At 46.4% G+C, this 16,966-nt stretch overlaps 6 protein-coding genes across 6 annotated transcripts; all 6 read left to right on the forward strand.

The window, feature by feature from the left end:
- Positions 1-975: 975 nt before the first annotated feature.
- HER10_EVM0002030 (uncharacterized protein) lies at positions 976-3,849 on the forward strand (the record flags this gene model as incomplete). The annotated part of the gene is made up of 6 exons (XM_035471759.1): positions 976-1,079; positions 1,215-1,295; positions 1,443-1,945; positions 2,089-2,200; positions 2,241-2,666; positions 2,715-3,849. The coding sequence occupies 6 exons, from the start codon at positions 976-978 to the stop codon at positions 3,847-3,849; spliced, it is 2,361 nt and encodes a 786-aa protein (XP_035327653.1).
- Positions 3,850-4,248: 399 nt separating this feature from the next.
- Positions 4,249-6,763, forward strand: HER10_EVM0011292 (uncharacterized protein; the record flags this gene model as incomplete). The annotated part of the gene is made up of 5 exons (XM_035480728.1): positions 4,249-4,383; positions 4,442-4,739; positions 4,771-5,088; positions 5,132-5,435; positions 5,476-6,763. 5 exons carry the CDS (start codon positions 4,249-4,251, stop codon positions 6,761-6,763), a joined length of 2,343 nt encoding a protein of 780 aa, XP_035328513.1.
- A 1,041-nt stretch (positions 6,764-7,804) lies between these two features.
- Positions 7,805-9,604, forward strand: HER10_EVM0007645 (uncharacterized protein; the record flags this gene model as incomplete). Its single annotated transcript, XM_035477195.1, has 8 exons — positions 7,805-8,005; positions 8,061-8,107; positions 8,172-8,279; positions 8,339-8,469; positions 8,500-8,649; positions 8,689-8,882; positions 8,961-9,250; positions 9,310-9,604. 8 exons carry the CDS (start codon positions 7,805-7,807, stop codon positions 9,602-9,604), a joined length of 1,416 nt encoding a protein of 471 aa, XP_035328193.1.
- An 857-nt stretch (positions 9,605-10,461) lies between these two features.
- Positions 10,462-11,861, forward strand: HER10_EVM0006335 (uncharacterized protein; the record flags this gene model as incomplete). The annotated part of the gene is made up of 3 exons (XM_035475923.1): positions 10,462-11,109; positions 11,176-11,293; positions 11,464-11,861. 3 exons carry the CDS (start codon positions 10,462-10,464, stop codon positions 11,859-11,861), a joined length of 1,164 nt encoding a protein of 387 aa, XP_035328075.1.
- A 503-nt stretch (positions 11,862-12,364) lies between these two features.
- On the forward strand, positions 12,365-12,867 carry HER10_EVM0008337 (uncharacterized protein; the record flags this gene model as incomplete). Its single annotated transcript, XM_035477864.1, has 2 exons — positions 12,365-12,487; positions 12,535-12,867. The coding sequence occupies 2 exons, from the start codon at positions 12,365-12,367 to the stop codon at positions 12,865-12,867; spliced, it is 456 nt and encodes a 151-aa protein (XP_035328254.1).
- A 2,730-nt stretch (positions 12,868-15,597) lies between these two features.
- On the forward strand, positions 15,598-16,323 carry HER10_EVM0007504 (GMP synthase; the record flags this gene model as incomplete). Its single annotated transcript, XM_035477059.1, has 1 exon — positions 15,598-16,323. One exon carries the CDS (start codon positions 15,598-15,600, stop codon positions 16,321-16,323), a length of 726 nt encoding a protein of 241 aa, XP_035328184.1.
- Between the last annotated feature and the right edge of the window lie 643 nt (positions 16,324-16,966).

The following is a 16,966-nucleotide window of genomic DNA, read 5'->3' on the forward strand; positions in this document are numbered from 1 at the left end:
ACTATCTTGGGATAAGGTGGAAGAGTCTATTCAAGCATGAATAATTGTTGGTAACTCCAGCCTACAAGCCATATCGGGTCCACGGACCATAAACTAATAGATCTCCGACTCCCAGGGAACCCACTCGTCATTTGGGGCATGCAGTAGCGAGACCCTAGCTGTGAAACCTTCTGTGAACGGAAGAACAATTCTTCGTAAGGCTTCAACGAGAATACCGCCGGCGGGTTGACAAGGTTCATCTTGTCAGGCAGAACATATTGCGAATGCTCTTGGCGAACGAGCGACAGCGTCCAGACTCCAGTGTCCGCCAGCCCTGATTAGACTCAGCAAAGTGTCCGATGCAAAAGTATGGAGTACAGGTACGCTTACCGATCCAGGTTTGCCAATTGGGCACTAAGCCAGCTTCTCCACATACTACCGAGGTCTTCCAAGGAAACATAGGCGCTGTACCGCTCGCTTAGGCCCGCTCGCTTAGGCCTTTCCCGAGTGTCCCAAGTGCAGTGCCTAGAGGTATCCGCTGCAAAGGTGAGCTGTTGCTCCCTGATATGCTCCTCTGTAAATGGTCTTAATGAAGGCTTGAATAGTAGCTGAAACTTCTTATAGCTCTTGTGAAAGCCCTCATATGATTCTATGTGATCCTCCCCGGTATGCCTGATGTATGTTTCCCGCGGATTCTGTGTGTCTATCCCGAAAAAGTAGCCCAAGCCACATCCCGTCAGGGGTTGGGTGAAAGGCGGAAAGTGACGTGACAAGCCCCCTGGGAAACACTCCTCCCGGGATCCAGTAAATGTACTTGGTACCTAACGTAAGTACTAGCTTGTTTAGTAGCTATGTGCCTCGCCATTGTCGGGAGCTGCCCCGGGCTATGCCTTTTTTCCATTCATTTCCTCGCCAATTCCTTCCAGGTCGCTTACCTTCACACCGCGGGACATAACCTCCAAAGAACGAGAGAAAATCGACAACTTCATACCAGAAATGGCTACACGGGCAAATCCGCCAAAGAAGGTCCGGCTCGCTTGTCGTCGTTGTCGCACAAGGCGAATAAAGGTGAGACTCTCTCATGATCCCCGACCTGCCTTGTGGCTCCAGTCAGATCAAATCCCGCGCTGGGGTTTGGTATTACTAGCCTGGACAATGACCGGGACCATCGCCGCGTTACTCCGGCTCAAACTGTTCGGGTTGCTCATTCTCAACTTTTCAGTGCGACGGAGAAGTCCTGCCTGCACGAATTGCGCAAAAGCCGGCGAAACTTGCCTAGATGTTGATAGTCAGAACTCGCGTTTGTTGGTTCGCAAGTAAGTGTAAATGCCACATTGCCATGACCCCTACTGCGCCCTCATTGGTCCCATTCTGAGCGCTTCATACTGGAGTCCCATCCGCCCTGCAAGGTACTCAAAGACGGCTAAAGGAGTCCATGGCTGATGATCCTTATCCGTGTATAGCTTTGCGAGTGCGGCACGTGCTAGAATTCAATGGCTAGAGGAAATAATCAAACAGCGGCTACCTGACGTCGACATAGCAGGTGGCCCGCAGATAGACGCCTTTCCGGACCCGAAAGGATCGGGGGTCGTCGGAGGTGGAGACCACGATGAGGACAATATCTCGACATCGTCTCCCCGGTCCGGCCGCGGATGTAGTCAACCGGTGCCGGTGGGAGGGACTATAGTTCTGGGGTCGCAACGACCAGGCAGTCTCAAGCGTACCGCGGAGGCCGCGGGATCCAACGACCACGACGAAGAGTTCCCGGATCGTGCACATTCGGTCGCCAGGAACTTAGGGATGTTGTCGCTCAACTCGGATTCAGATCAAAAGCATTATCTGGGATCGAGTTCTGGTGTTCTTTTCACAAATCTCATTGGGGCGTCTCCCTCAAGTGCGGGCTCAACACCGGTTGCTTTGATTGATGACGTCCAAGCCCAGGGACCAGCATCTGAATGGCACGACAGCACCATCCCAAGCAACGTCTCGCAAGAATATAATCGTGCCTTGCACGTGTGTCTACGACAGGTTCGTATGCATCTCTTCTCTACTTAAGAGATTGCACACTTCATTGCTGTTACGATAAAGCTAACGCCCGTCTACGCGCAGGAACTTCAAGGAAAGAAGATGCCATCAAGCTCGTACACACCTACATTCGCTGGATGCATCCCGACTACCCAGTTTTAGAAGCGACATCTCTACTCAGTGCCATTGATGCTCTGTATGCAACTTTTGAATGCTCGCTCAAATGGCTGGCCAAGTTCCGTTCAAGCGTTTAGGTGGAATGGACGGCAGATCACCCCGAGCGATCAAGGTGTGCAAGCGGTGCCTATGCCCGTTGTTGCTTTTACCCTCTTCATGGTCTTCAATATCGCAGCTATCATGAAGATCAGATCGCGGATCTACGAGTTTCCTCCCGAAAGGTTCTACCGTGCCGCTCTACATTTCTCGAAAGATTGTTTCTCGCAGATATCTCTGTCGTCGATTCAAGCCTTGGTAACTCTGATTATACACAGCATGTTGACCCCTGCAGAGGTTAATCTTTTTACGCTCATCCATATTGCATTGGCGCATTGCGTGGAACTAGGGATTCATAGGGAACCACCTGCGGCCATCCAGCCAAGTAGCGAATTTGAGAATCAGCAAATTAAGAGGTTGACTTTCTTCACCATATACTCCTTGGACAGGCAAGTTTCGAGTAGTGCTTTGATTATACGATTTACTAACAATAGTAGATCCATATCATCTATCCAAGGCCGGCCCCTTGGCTTCCGCGACGAAACATTCGATATCATGATGCCTGAACCACAATTATCACGCACAGGCAATACGAACGGCCTCAATACGATTCCATCCTCCTTCTCGGAGGCTGTACTGAGATATGCACGACACCAGTTCGAACTCGATAGACTGATTTCCGACGTCAAACAACAACTTTACCATCTGCCCTGCGACTCCTCCTGGTTTTCAATGCCGCGAAACCCGACCGACCAACAAGAAAGAATCAAACAAGAGCTCGTGAATTGGTGGCGGAAGGTGTCTAAAGAATCCTTTGATTTCCCCGGTGTTGACAACCGACAGCGTCGCATCTGGAAGCTGAAGCTGAAGATCAAGTATCACACCACGATGGTGATGCTCTATCAGCCTTCACAGGTCATTCGAAACCCTCCTCCCGAGTCTCTCCAGGTCTGCTTCAACAATGCTTCGTCCATTCTGCAGGACTACCAAATGTTGCACGACATGCAAGGTCTTCATCATGGATGGCGAACGGTCCAAAACATTTTCGCGGCTGGGGCGACGCTGATCTATTCTTTCTGGACGTGCCCCGTCGTCCGTCAAAGCGCGTCTACAGCCGACCTTTCCAAAAGTCTACGCGCTTGTTCGGGTCTCTTAGCAGTTGGTGGGGAATGGTGGCCGTCTGTCAAAAGGGGACAGAGAAGTTTCGGGGCTATTGTCGACCTCACAGTCCGCAAACTTTACACCGGCAATATGCCATCAAAGAATCCCCGACTCTTCATGCCTCTCAGCGCCGAAGACGGAGAGACTGCGATTGAAAACTCAGAAGGGGCACCTGTCTATGACGCAGCTGGGCAGCAGTCTGACCTTTCTCACATAGCGCTCAACGGGGCGGACGCACCCTGGCACCAGATGGCGGGAGCCTCGATGGAGCTACCGAATGCCCACGACCCTGTACATTGGCAGGGAGTCTATCCCGACCCTACATTCCATTCAACAACGAACGACTATGTTCCGGAGATTGAGACTTTTCTTGCCGATTTCGACAAGTCTGAGTTTAGCTGGAGCTTTCCTTTGACCAGCATTAGCGATCCCTACGACATAGCGAACTTCCCGAACCCGGGATATCGATGACGCAGCTAGGCACTCGTCAGCGTCGTGTTGGAATTTCCCGGGACTCTGGGACTTGGAAGGATCCAGCTGGCCTGAATGCGCTATCTTTTGGGCAACGAGAGTGATCCATGCGGATAGCTCCGGGAGTTGGACTCGGATTTGGTGTTAGACGGAGTAGTCCGGCTTTGGACCTTGCTCAGCTTCCGGACTACTCCGCGTATACCCCAACTTTGGAGCTCTAAACGGAGCTACCCAGGACTCTCGACTGTCTGAGCTTGAAGCAGAAGCTGCTACGAATTGTTCATGACATCGCAATGACCAGCACGGTTTGGTATCGCAGTACGAGTGGAAGGAGAATGAAAAAGATGCCGTGCCCTTGGAGGGTGTCTGGACTGGCGCTGAGGCATAGAAACCGCAGTCATGATGTTAGCGCTGTTGAAGGCAACTAGGTCAAATGGACGCTCCTCCTTCAAACAATCTTCGTACGCAGCATGGAGAAGACATTTTGCAACTCCAGCCGCATCTGTACAAGTTCCGTTAAGTCCTTTGGAGCCGGTAAGTCTTTTGCATAACTCCTGTCAAAACCAAAGCACTGAGTCTGACCGTGACCTAGTACAACCCATTAGATTATGGATCGCGACTACAAGCCCTTCATGACCTGCAAAAGTCCAATAAACGACCCCTGACTCTCTCCGAAAAGATCCTATACAGCCACCTAGTCCCCGGCAAAGATGGGTGGTCGCTCGACGAAATACATCGAGGCAAGACAATATTGCGCCTGCGGCCCGATCGAGTAGCATGCCACGATGCCACAGCAACAATGGCCTTGCTTCAATTCATTAGCGCTGGTCTTCCACGCGTCAGAGTTCCGACATCCGTTCACAGTGACCACCTGATCGTTGCCGAGAAAGGTGATAAGGAGGATCTCGCTCGTGCTGCTAGCGACCACGAAGAGTGTATGCTTTCTCGGTAGTGCGACGAAGAAATACGGAATCGGGTACTGGAAGCCAGGAGCGGGAATTATACACACAACCATCTTCGAGAACTACGCATTCCCAGGCGGCCTGATGATTGGCACGGACTCGCACACACCGAATGCCGGAGGAATGGGCATGCTAGGTATCGGTGTCGGTGGAGCCGATGCTGTCGATGCAATGTCTGGTATGCCGTGGGAGCTCGTCTGTCCAAAGGTCTGCGGCGTGCGCCTGACCGGCAAACTCCAGGGATGGAGCTCGTCAAAGGACATAATCTGCCCTCACTGTTTCTGGAGGTAAAGGCAAAGTCATTGAGTTCTTTGGTCCAGGCACCGAAACGCTGGGAGCTACGGCGATGGCAACCGTCTGCAACATGTCTGCCGAAATTGGGTCAACATCTTGCGTGTTCCCTTACTCTGAAGCGATGTCGCGATACCTATCAGCCACGAATCGGAAGAATATCGCCGACTATGCCGATATTTTCAAACAGCCACTCCTTCTTGGAGACGAGGGTTGCGACCGCTACTACGACGAAATAATCGAGATAGACCTCTCGACCCTTGAGCCTCACATTAATGGCCCCTTCACCCCGGACCTGGCACACCTATCTCAATTCAAACGACATGTCAGCGAGTTCATGGCCGTCAGACATCTCTTGCAGTCTAGTCGGGAGTTGCACCAATAGCTCGTACGAAGATCTAGAAAAGGTTCGCCATCTCGTCGTGCAAGCCAGAGAAGCCGGGCTAGAGAAGACAAAGACGCGATTCCTAGTTAGCCCAGGAAGTGAGCAAATCCGTGCTACGGCAGAGGAGGAAGGGATTCTCGATACGCTCAGACAAGCTGGAGCAGTTGTTTTGAGTAATTCCTGTGGCCCATGTGTCGGGCAATGGGATCGGGAAGACGTCGATGTCAAGAACGCCGAAAGGAACTCGGTCATTTCCAGCTTCAACCGCAACTTCACAGGTCGCCACGACAGCAATCCGGCCACTCATTCTTTTGTCACATCACCTGAGCTCGCCGCAGCATTTGCCTTCGCTGGCAATCTCACGTTCAACCCCATGACTGATGACATACCCATACCCGGTCCATATGGTGCTCCCAAGAAATTCCGCTTCACGCCCCCTCAAGCTGCCGAGCTCCCGGTCATCTTCTCTCCAGGCGACGACCGTTTTCAACCTCCTGTACTATCAGACACAACGGAATTGAAAGTCAGCATCCTCCCTTCCAGCGATAGACTCCAGCTCCTGACACCATTTAACGGATGGCGAGTCGGCCAAGCGCGTGGCATGAACATCCTGATCAAGGTGCGTGGCAAATGTACGACAGATCACATCTCGCCCGCTGGTCCTTGGTATAAGTACCGGGGCCACCTGGAGAACATCAGCAACAACATGCTCCTCGGAGCCACCAATGACTTCTTAGCCGACGCCAGCTCATTGAACGTGATTGGTAAAGCCATGGATCCGGTCGATGGCCAAATCAAACCCGTGCCTCAAGCTGCGAGAAGCATGAAGAGCGCCGGCATCAGGTGGTGCATCATCGGAGATGACAATTACGGCGAAGGAAGCTCGCGAGAACATGCTGCGCTGGAGCCGCGATATTTGGGTGGTGTTGCCGTCATTGCCAAGAGCTTTGCCAGAATTCACGAGACGAACTTGAAGAAACAGGGCATGTTACCGCTTACGTTCAGTGATCCCGCAGACTACGGCAAAATACAGAAGGGGGACCAAATTACGCTTGTAGACGTCGAAGATGCTGATCTGCGGCCCGGAAAGCAGGTGACCATGGAGGTCGTCACCCTACAAGGCTCCAGGTGGACGGCCAAATTGAATCACAGTTTCGAAACCAATCAGATTGAAATTGAATGGTTGCGGGCGGGAGTGCGCTCAACCACATCAAGCGCGTTGCACTTCGCGGCGAAGCATGATTATACCTTATCGGCGTTAGCCCCGAGACCCTAGAGGGATCATATGATAAAGTGTCACATTCTGTTCTGCACAGCGTTCTTCTTGATATCATAAAACAGAGTAACCTTTTACATAGACTCGGACGTGTGCTGTGGTCATCATTATGATAACTCTTGAACTCTTTACGGATGTCGTAGTCATGATAAAGTACTATTGAACGAGAAAATGTTGTGCGGAGTGTAAATGGAGCAAATTGTGAGTCGACGATGTCGCGCCTCAACATACCCTCATCGTTATGGACCCCGCCATATCCGGCGGGATGTTTCATTGGAACGGGATGGATGTTCACGATTCATGTTGTCAAGCCACAACTCGCGGGACCCATGGCGGCGGTATTCGCGAACTTCATGATGGCGAATACCAATTTGCATTTTCAAGGAGCAGCCCGGGCACCGAGACTGGATTTCTCCATGTGACGGACTGTTCCGCTAAGCCACGGACTACTCCGTTACGCAAGGGAGTGAAGGGTTCAAATTGTTCCGAGATGACCTTCACCAACTTTAGCAGCGGCTGGAATAACCCGAGACAGGTACGGACAAGCCCACTATGGAACGACTTGACGTCTCTATCTACACTGGCATGGCAGACACCTGGATCATACGATTCCGTGGCTGCCTATTGGCTGGATGCTGGCAGGAAGTAGAACAACAGGTTGGGCGTGTAATCCTCATAGCTTCAGGCAGACCTTTGTACGGATACTCTACTAGCGGGTAAGAACCTGGGGTTAGATTGAGGGTCTGCGGGGTAATTCTGGGGTTTCCGTCTTCCTGCTCGACAACCAGAACAGACTGCCATTTGTGTCTCCCTTTGGGGTGTGTCTGAAAAGTAATGCTTTTGTTCGAAAGACATAAGTTAAGACCCATCGTCACCCAATACCATGCCGCGTTATTTCGACTGGCATGCCTTCTCTTGTTCTTGCAGAAAGAGACTTTGGATAAATATTGCACCTGCACGCAATTTCTATGATCGGTCCCACCCTCCCTTTCCTATTCGAAATTTCATCATTGGAGATCACAAGCTTCAATACCAGCGATAATGGCTATTGATAGATCCGAGGAAAAGGGTGACACAATGCAAGCCAGCTCTGATCATATCGACGATCTACACGCCTTTCAAGAGCATGATGCTTCTCTTGAGAAAGATGCCACTGAAAACAACTTTAGCATGGCAGAGGAGGAGTTCATTGCCCACGAAAAGAGTTTGGTGAGGAAACTCGACTATACACTCGTCCCTATGGTCAGTCGTCCGAAGCAGTAGCTCGAGATCCAGTGCAAAGGTTAACAGCTTCTAGGTCTGGCTCTTGTATCTTTTCAACTATCTTGATCGAAACAACATTGCGTAAGATTCTTGTAACCTTCAATTCCCGCAACATTGGTCAGTCTTTAACAGTAACTGGTAACAGTCAAGCCCGATTGAGCTCTTTGGAGAAGGATCTCAATCTGACTGGAAATCAATTCAACGTTGCTGTTTCTATCTTGAACATAGGCTATATGGTGATGCAGCTTCCTAGGTAAGAGAGACGTGCTTGGAATTCTGCCCATCCACGCTGAAGTACTGACATCCATCAAGTAACATGCTCATAACTCGAACACGACCCGGTATATACATCCCTGCCTGTACAGCATTGTGGTCTATCGTCTCAGCTGCCACGGCTGGAGCTGGCAATTACACCCACCTTCTTGTTATACGATTCTTTCTTGGCATCGCGGAAGCCCCGTTCTTTCCCGGAGCCATGTATCTTCTATCATGCTGGTACCCACGCAAAGAACTAGCATTGCGCACTGCTGTCTTATACTCTGGCGTCCTCCTTGCCACGGCATTCTCTGGACTTATTGCTGCTGGCGTGCTCTCGGGCCTCGAGGGCGCAAGGGGCATCGCTGGCTGGCATCATCATCGAAGGAGCTGAAGTTTTACCGCAGCGCTTCTAGGTTTCGCGCTGCTTCCTGACTTCCCCGGACAGAAGTCGGGCGTTGCCAAGTGGTTGCTCACCGATGCTGAGCAAAGAGTCGCGGTTGAGCGTATTCGACGAGATCGGGTTTCTTTGCCAGAGGCAGACTCGAGTGTCTGGAACGGGCTGAAACTTGCCATCAAAGACCCCCGTACTTGGGTATTCGTGAGTCACACCGGAATTTGCAGAGACAATAGTAGGAACAGAGATGCCGAACAGTACACTGACACAATAGCAAAACAGGTGGTAATGCTGACCGCGAATCACTCAGCCTATGGCTTCAACAATTTCTTCCCCACGATCGTCAAGGGCTTCAAGCTTGGTAGCAATACCTTGACCCTCATTCTGACGGCGCCGCCGTACCTTCTTGCCACTGTCGTCGCATTCACAACAGCCTGGTCTTCCGACCGTCGTAAAGAGCGCGGCTTCCACATTTCCGTGCCACAGGGCGTCGCATGTGTTGGGTTCATCATTTCGGTCTCCACGGTCAACATAGTTGCACGTTATTTTGCTGCATTCCTTTACATCTGCGGGTGAGTTGAGCGTATTCGGTCTTCGGGGATGTGAAATTTCAGCTGATGCAATGATCCAGATGCTTTTCTTCCAATGCCATGGTCTTCTCGTGGGCTAGCTCCACCCTGAACCAAACTCCAGAGAAGAGGGCGTGTGCGACAGCGATCATTAACCTGCTCAGCCAGTTAGGCAATATCTGGAGCCCCTACTTCTTCCCATCAAATGATGGGCCTCGATATGTTATGGCCAACTTGCTCATGATGGCATCGTCAGCCCTGAGTATTGTCACATGCGTGATCATGAAGATCATGCTTAACAGAGCCAACAAAAGCCTCAAGAGAGAAGGTAGAGACACAACACTGTTCACGTTGTAATTAAGATGGCATTTGGCAAAGTTTTCGGTGAAATCCTGGGAGCCGGATGAGAGAAACGGGAAAGAAGAAAGATTCACACCGTTGCTTTAATCTTCACAGCAGCGTAGTAACGATGAAGATGATGTTGAACTTAAGCATTAATATATGGTCATAACTTTTAACTTGCCGTCAAAGAAATGCAGCATAAACAGTGCTCATCTAACTAATTCATCGATGGAGTGGTCATCAAAAGTCCAATCCGGTAAGTTTCAGCATAGTTCAAAATTCGGGCACGATGCCACGCTACCAACAGGGGGTAGGAAACCTTCGGGAGAGATGAAGAACTTTAACTCAACACTGCCACATATTATTTGGTGACCGCATCAGCAATGCCGAAAGAGGATGACCTGGTCTGCTATTTGATCGGTTAAAAGTAGATACGCAAGTAAGAGATATCGAAATTTTGTATCCAAGCACTGATAGTCGTGATCTTGACGGTTATTGCCTTACCATAGATTGAAAGACCATCTTGCTATTGGAGTTACGTTTGGAGCACGATGCCTCCAGCTCTGCAAGATTGTATGTGTATGCCCCCCTCGAAACAGTTCAACTAAAGAATATGCACCTTATACTCCTCACAGCCAAAGCCATTGATCTATGATAAATCCAAGGAGTGAGATATTCTCAAATTGGTGAAGTTGGGGCCGATAGATGCGTGATGTACCTCGGGGATCTTTTGCTCAATGTCCGTGTGACATCCGTTCAAACCTTAATAATGCTCGACCACTCATGTAAATTCATATTAAATTGAATCATCTCCTCTTTTCGCTCCTCAGTCTGTAGTCTCCCATCTTTCCTCCAAAAAAAATCACATCATTATGGGAGAAGAAACGAAACCATTCGAAATCGCCATCATTGGGGGAGGCATAGCTGGGATAATCCTCGCCATTTCGCTCGCTAAACGCAATGTACCCTGTATCATCTATGAGAAGGCCCATGCCTATACCGAGCTTGGAGTCGGCTTGGGCGTTTCGCCTAATGCTCTCAAGGCGATGGTAACTTGTGATCCGGCGATTCTCGAAGCCCTCGAAAGCGTGGCTGAGCCACCTTTCCGGTGGGAGGTGTTTGACGGTACAGATGAAGCAAACGAGGACACCGTTCTTTTCACACTTGGAAACTCTACTACAGGAATTCGGGGTTGTCACCGAGGCCAGTTCTTAACGCACTTACTCAAACATGTTCCCAATGACATGATACATTACAGTAAGGAGCTGGAAAGCATTGAGGACCCAAAACAAGTGGGCAGACGGATTCGAATGATCTTCCGAGACGGATCAACCGCTGAGGCCGATGGAATAATCGGATGCGATGGAATCAAATCTCACACAAGAGGGATCGTCATAGGACACAATCATGCCGCTACGAAGTGCACCTACACCCATAAGTATACTTACCGCGGTTTGATACCGATGAGCCAAGCCGTAGAGATTCTGGGACCAGACAGAGCAAGAACCTCCGGGTTGTGGGTGAGTTATTCTTTTTATCACTTTCAAGACGGTCTATTGTAAAACCATCACCTAACAATGTATTAGGTCTGCAATGATGCACACATAGTCACCTACCCGGTGGCTCATGGGAAAATGCTGAACTTGGTCGCTCACACCTCAACTACCGAAGAGTGGCCAAGCGAGACAATTACACTCCCTTACAGTAGATGACTGCATCAAAGACCTTAAAGCTTTCAGTCCGCGAATGCAGAGGGTGATACAGCTTTTGAAAGTTCTGGACAGGGTATGTCTGCGATGAACACACTCCCAGTCATCTTTTATACCTTCGGGTATCGAGTTAACGACCTTCTCAGTGGGCTCTGTTCGATTTAGGCGATGACTCGGTCCCTACATATGCGAAGGGCCGTATATGCCTTCTTGGAGACGCAGCACACGCATCCACCCCGCATCAAGGTGCTGGAGCGGGAATTTGTGTTGAAGACGCGGCAGTCATGGCATCACTGTTGGCAGACCAAACGGTACGAGATAGTAGAGGAATTGAGGCTGCGTTTGCTGCATTTGATGCTAGCCGTCGGGAAAGGGGTCAATGGCTTATTCGGGAGAGTCGAAGGGCTGGCGAACTTTACGATCTCCGGACGGAGCATGAGAAGGACTTTGATAAGCTACGCGAGGAAATCTATGCGCAGGCAGAGGAGTTGTGGAATTTTGACCTCGACAGAAACATCAGAGATGCGTTGGAGGAAATGAGACGTCGTCTAGGTGTAGAATAGCGATGGTATTGATCATATCGCCTTGCCTCTACTGAAGTTTGCGTATATTCACGGGTGCTTAGGAACCGGAAGGCTTTTGGCAATGAATCAGGGTATTAGAACCTGTAGTGACAAGAGCAAATGTACAATCTAATTGAACGAGTTGTCAACAAACAACATTACTCAGGCCCCGCGCACTGTTCAAGCAGCGGAACCACTTGGCATTGTGTTCCAATAATATGATGTCAGATGGGGCTTCCAGTGTTACGTAAATGTGGGCATTTAAAATTCTTTGCCCAGATCTGGCGATAAGGGTAAATGAACTCCGGCACTCCGATGGTTCCTTGTGAACAACTTCGATCAATTCAACGGGACTGCAGTGTCACCTACAAATCAACCTCCGGCTTTTAACGAGATTCTCTTTCAAAAGAAACTATGCCCGCAGATTTCGACAAGCAAAGTTACTGGGCGAGCGCTTCGCATCCGAGACCACTTTTGAGTGGTTAACCTCGTCTGCGACCTTCATGTCGATCGTGGACCCATGTCTCACCAATCTGGACGACTCGGCTCGCATCCTGCAGCTAGGTTTCGGAACGAGCGACCTGCAGAACCATATCCGGGCAAGAGGTTTTCAAAACATTACCAACGTTGATTTCGAGCCTCGAGCCATTGATCGCGCCGTATGCTAGAAAAGCAAGTATTTGGTGACGTGAGAATGCGCTACCTCGTTGCAGATGCCACGCAGCTCCAGCTCGAGACGTACGATCTGATCATCGACAAAAGCACTGTGGACGCAATCTCCTGTGGAGGCGAAGAGTCGGTATTAAGAATGGCAGAAGGAGTGAGACGACACTTGACCGATGGGGGCTTCTGGATCTCGTTGAGTTACTCCTCTGGCCGCTTCGACGTTGAAAACCTACCTTTCGATGTTGAGGTTTTTGCGAAGATCCCTACGCCTAAGCTGAAGTCTACCGACCCTGATATCTACCATTGGTGTTACTTGTTAACGCCAAAGGCTTTGCAATGAGGGTCAGTCATATCGATACGTTCCGTCGCAATTGAGGAGCATCGGAGGCAGGGACTATCACTTCTCAGCAACTATTAGATACCCAAACAAAGGTTATGGTAATTAAAGGCTCAGAAAAAGGGAGCTTAGAAGAACGGGATGTTTCAATGTCTATGTTTAATCATCTATTTCTATTATGAGTCGTCATGTCTCCAAACCACTGCGCTCTATGCCAATGGCTTGCCCGGCTTGAAAGCAGGGTGAAACGGGTAGTCTATGTAACCTTGCGGGATGGACGGCGTGTAGAAAGTGTCGCGGTCGTACTTGTTCAGTGGAAGGCTGTGCTTGATGCGGAATGGCAGATCCGGGTTTGCCAAGAAATGACGGCCGAAGACAACAGCGACATCCCACTTGGCATACTCCTCGTCAACAGCCTTCTGAGCCAGCTCAGGTGAAAACCCGCCTGCAACAAAGACGGGCGAAACATTGTCCCAAATCTCCAAGAGGTACTCGATACCCTCGATCTTCTCGACATCTTCCCAGTTGTTGACACGAGACTCGATGATGTGCAGATAGGCAAGCTTGAGCCTTCAACTTCTGCGTGAGGTAAGAGAATTGAGGCACAGGGTCCCTTCTCATCGCCTGGAACGTGCTGTACGGGCTGATACGGAATCCGACCTTATCGCTGCCAATCGCGTCGGCCAGCGCGGCTGCGACATCAACGGGAAACCCAGCCCTCGACGCTGCCACCCCTAACCAACCTAACCCTAACCTCTACCCTAACCTAACCTCTAACCTAACCTCTTCAACCTAACCTAACTAACCTAAAATAATTTTTTACTTATTATTAATAAGTAAAAAGCTAGCTAAATACGTATTTAAAATTTATAAATTTAAAAATCCTTTTAAGCCTAACCCTTTGGGCTTATATTAATATTATTAATAGTCCGTTCTAATTTAATCTATATTTTAATCGTTTCTTAATCCCCTTTATATAATAAGTTTAGCTTAGTTATTAAATACTTAGCTTTTATTAATAATATATAATATTATTTTTATTATAATAAAATAGTAATATATAAAATAACTATACTTTTATAAAACGTTAAACTATTTAATAACTAAATTATTATTATTAAATAAAATATTAACTTTTAGATTAGTTAGATTTAAATAGTTATAATAGTCCTTAATATTTTTAAAAACTTCTCTTTTTAATATTTATAATAAAAATATAACTTAATATTATTACTAAGTTAAATAACTATTTTATATTTTTAATAAATAAATATATTATACTTTTATTAATTTTAACGAAGTTATTTATAATAATTTAATACTATTTCTTACTCTTTAATAATAAATAAGCTATATAAAATAATCTTCTTATTTATTATTTTTAATTACTTTATTAGTACCCCTTTTTATAATTTAATTTTAATAACTACTTATATAACCCTAACCTAAGTCTTTAATTAATAAAAATACTAACTAATTATAGTACTAACTTAACTCTAACCAATATTATTCTAAAGCTCGAATTATATTTTATAATTTATATAGCTAATTCTACTTAAATCGCCTCTAAATAATACTTAGGCTTATATTAATATAATTAAAAATATATTATGTTATATAAATTTTTTTAAAGTATAATCCTATTAAAGTCGATCTTTTATAAAACTAGAAAAAACTATTATATAATAAAAGTTAGTATTATAAATAAGATTTTAATAAATAAGAACTTAGAAATAATAAAAGCTCTATAATAAATTTAAAAAAGTTAAAATAAAAATAATAAATTTATTATTATTTTTATTTATTAAGAGGATTAAAATAAAACTCTATAATAAATTTAAAAAAGAAGTTAAAATAAAAAATAATAAATTTATTATTATTTTTATTTATTAAGGATTAAAATAAAAATATAATTAAAATTAAGTAAGATATAAATTATATAATTTTTTACTTATTACCAATAAATAAAAACTAACTAAATAAGTATTTAAATTTATATATTTAAAAAAACGATTTTTTTATTTATTATTAATAAATAAAAGGCTAACTAAATAAGTATTTAAAATTTATAAATTTAAAAAAAACGATTTTTTTATTTACTATTAATAAATAAAAGGCTAGTTAAGTAAGTATTTAAGATTTATAAAATTAAAAATCTTTTAAACTTAACCCTTTAAGCTTATATTAATAAAATTAAAAATCCTTTTAAGCTTAACTTTTAAACTTATATTAATATCAAAGTTTTTATTTAAAATTATCTAGTAAAGTAGTTTTAATATAAATAATACTTAATAAGAAATTATTAAATTAAAAAGTAACTAATATAAGTTTAATTTATTTATAGCTTCTTATTAGTTAATATAATTTCAAAAAGTAGGCCTGGACTAGAGCTAGTCTTTTAATTAATAATAGAAATTTTTAGTATGCACTTTCGTATAGGAGCTAGTAATTACTTACTGCTTTTTATAAGTGGATAGCCAGTCAGCCACTCACGAGCAGTTCCGAGTCATTAATTGAAACATTTCGGGACATGCAAAGAACTCCCCATTTTCCAGGGCTGTAAATCGCCTAGCCTCCGAAGCCTATGATCCGCTTCGGAACGTCACTTCACTGGCTCATTCAACGAACAAGTCTCATTTACATATGCCAGCGAAATGGCAGATAATTTGATCGTTATTGACGAATGAACAAGAACTTGAATCAATCAACCATTTTCAACAGGCCATTCTAAACATGCGCGTTCATTTCATTGTGCATGAGTCTTTCGAAGCGCCAGGTGCTTACGAAGCTTGGGCTTTGCAACGACGATACGACATCACTTTCACTCGGCTCTATCTCGGCGACACCCTACCTATCTATGTTGGCTCAATCGATGCACTCATCGTTTTAGGGGGCCCCCAGACACCATCAACCACGAAAGACGAGTGTCCGTATTTTGATGCCGCAGCTGAGAAGAACTTCATTCTGCAATGCATCAATGAGGGGAGGGCTGTTGTAGGCATCTGCCTAGGCTCGCAGCTCGTGGGCGAGGCTCTTGGAGCAGCCTGGGAGAAGAGCCCAGAGACAGAAATCGGCAATTTCCCCATCACTCTCACTACTGCCGGGAGAAGCAATGACAAGTTTAGACACTTCGGCCTCTCCACAGAAGTTGGTCACTGGCATAACGACATGCCGGGACTAACCACGGACGCTAAAATCATTGCCTCCAGCCTCGGCTGTCCCCGCCAAATTGTCGAATACACCGATTTAGTGTATGGATTTCAGTGCCATATGGAGTTCACGTTTGAGGTGATCGAGGGTTTGATAGAAGCAAGCAAGGACGAACTGCCTTCTCTTGTTGGGCGGAGATACGTTCAACAGCCTGATTCTTTGCGCTTAAACAAGTATGCGGATATGAACGAGAAACTTGCGGACTTCTTAGACTGCCTCATGGAGGCGTATAACATAGCTCAGCACTAATCAATTACATTTCACAACCTCCTGTCTTTCGATGAATGAAGTGATAGAAAGCAAGCTTTTCGTTTGATAATATAAGTATTGTCTGTTGCTTAGGATCGAGCCATTGCTACGTATGCTGGTTTAGGTACGACGCTCGCAGAGATGACGGATAGTTAAGAATACGCAATCTCGCACCTTGGGTGATCTCTGTAACAGGTTATGGCTTTATCTATATGCTAGTTCTCAATATTGAGTTGCAGGGCCATGCACAACAAGTGACAAGCAATGAGGTTCCATAGATGTAGCTAAGTCCTGTGCTATTCAATTACGAAAACGTTTACCACAGATTCATGTTCGACCGCAGATCGCTCCTCAAATTGCTAGAATTTGCCGCAAGGGTACAATCTCTTGGCTGTAAAAGGAACAGACGTAAGGGCCACACCTCATAGGAAAACCACCTTTGTGGCATTTGTGCTCACCAGCAGATATTCCCATGTAAGCCCATGCCGTGCGAAGCTTTGAGCTTTTGTCGATGCCTTGGCGCATTGCCTGGGGCGCTTTGGCTTGGCTTGGAAATGGCCTAACATCTAGCTGTAAATAGAGCATTGTAAAAAGTCGCGAGAGGAAGGGCCCATTGCTCGAAGGCATATTTCGACACACGAAT

This window comes from Colletotrichum scovillei (assembly GCF_011075155.1).
Source record: "Colletotrichum scovillei strain TJNH1 chromosome Unknown Contig00010, whole genome shotgun sequence".
Taxonomy (NCBI): Eukaryota; Fungi; Ascomycota; class Sordariomycetes; order Glomerellales; family Glomerellaceae; genus Colletotrichum; species Colletotrichum scovillei.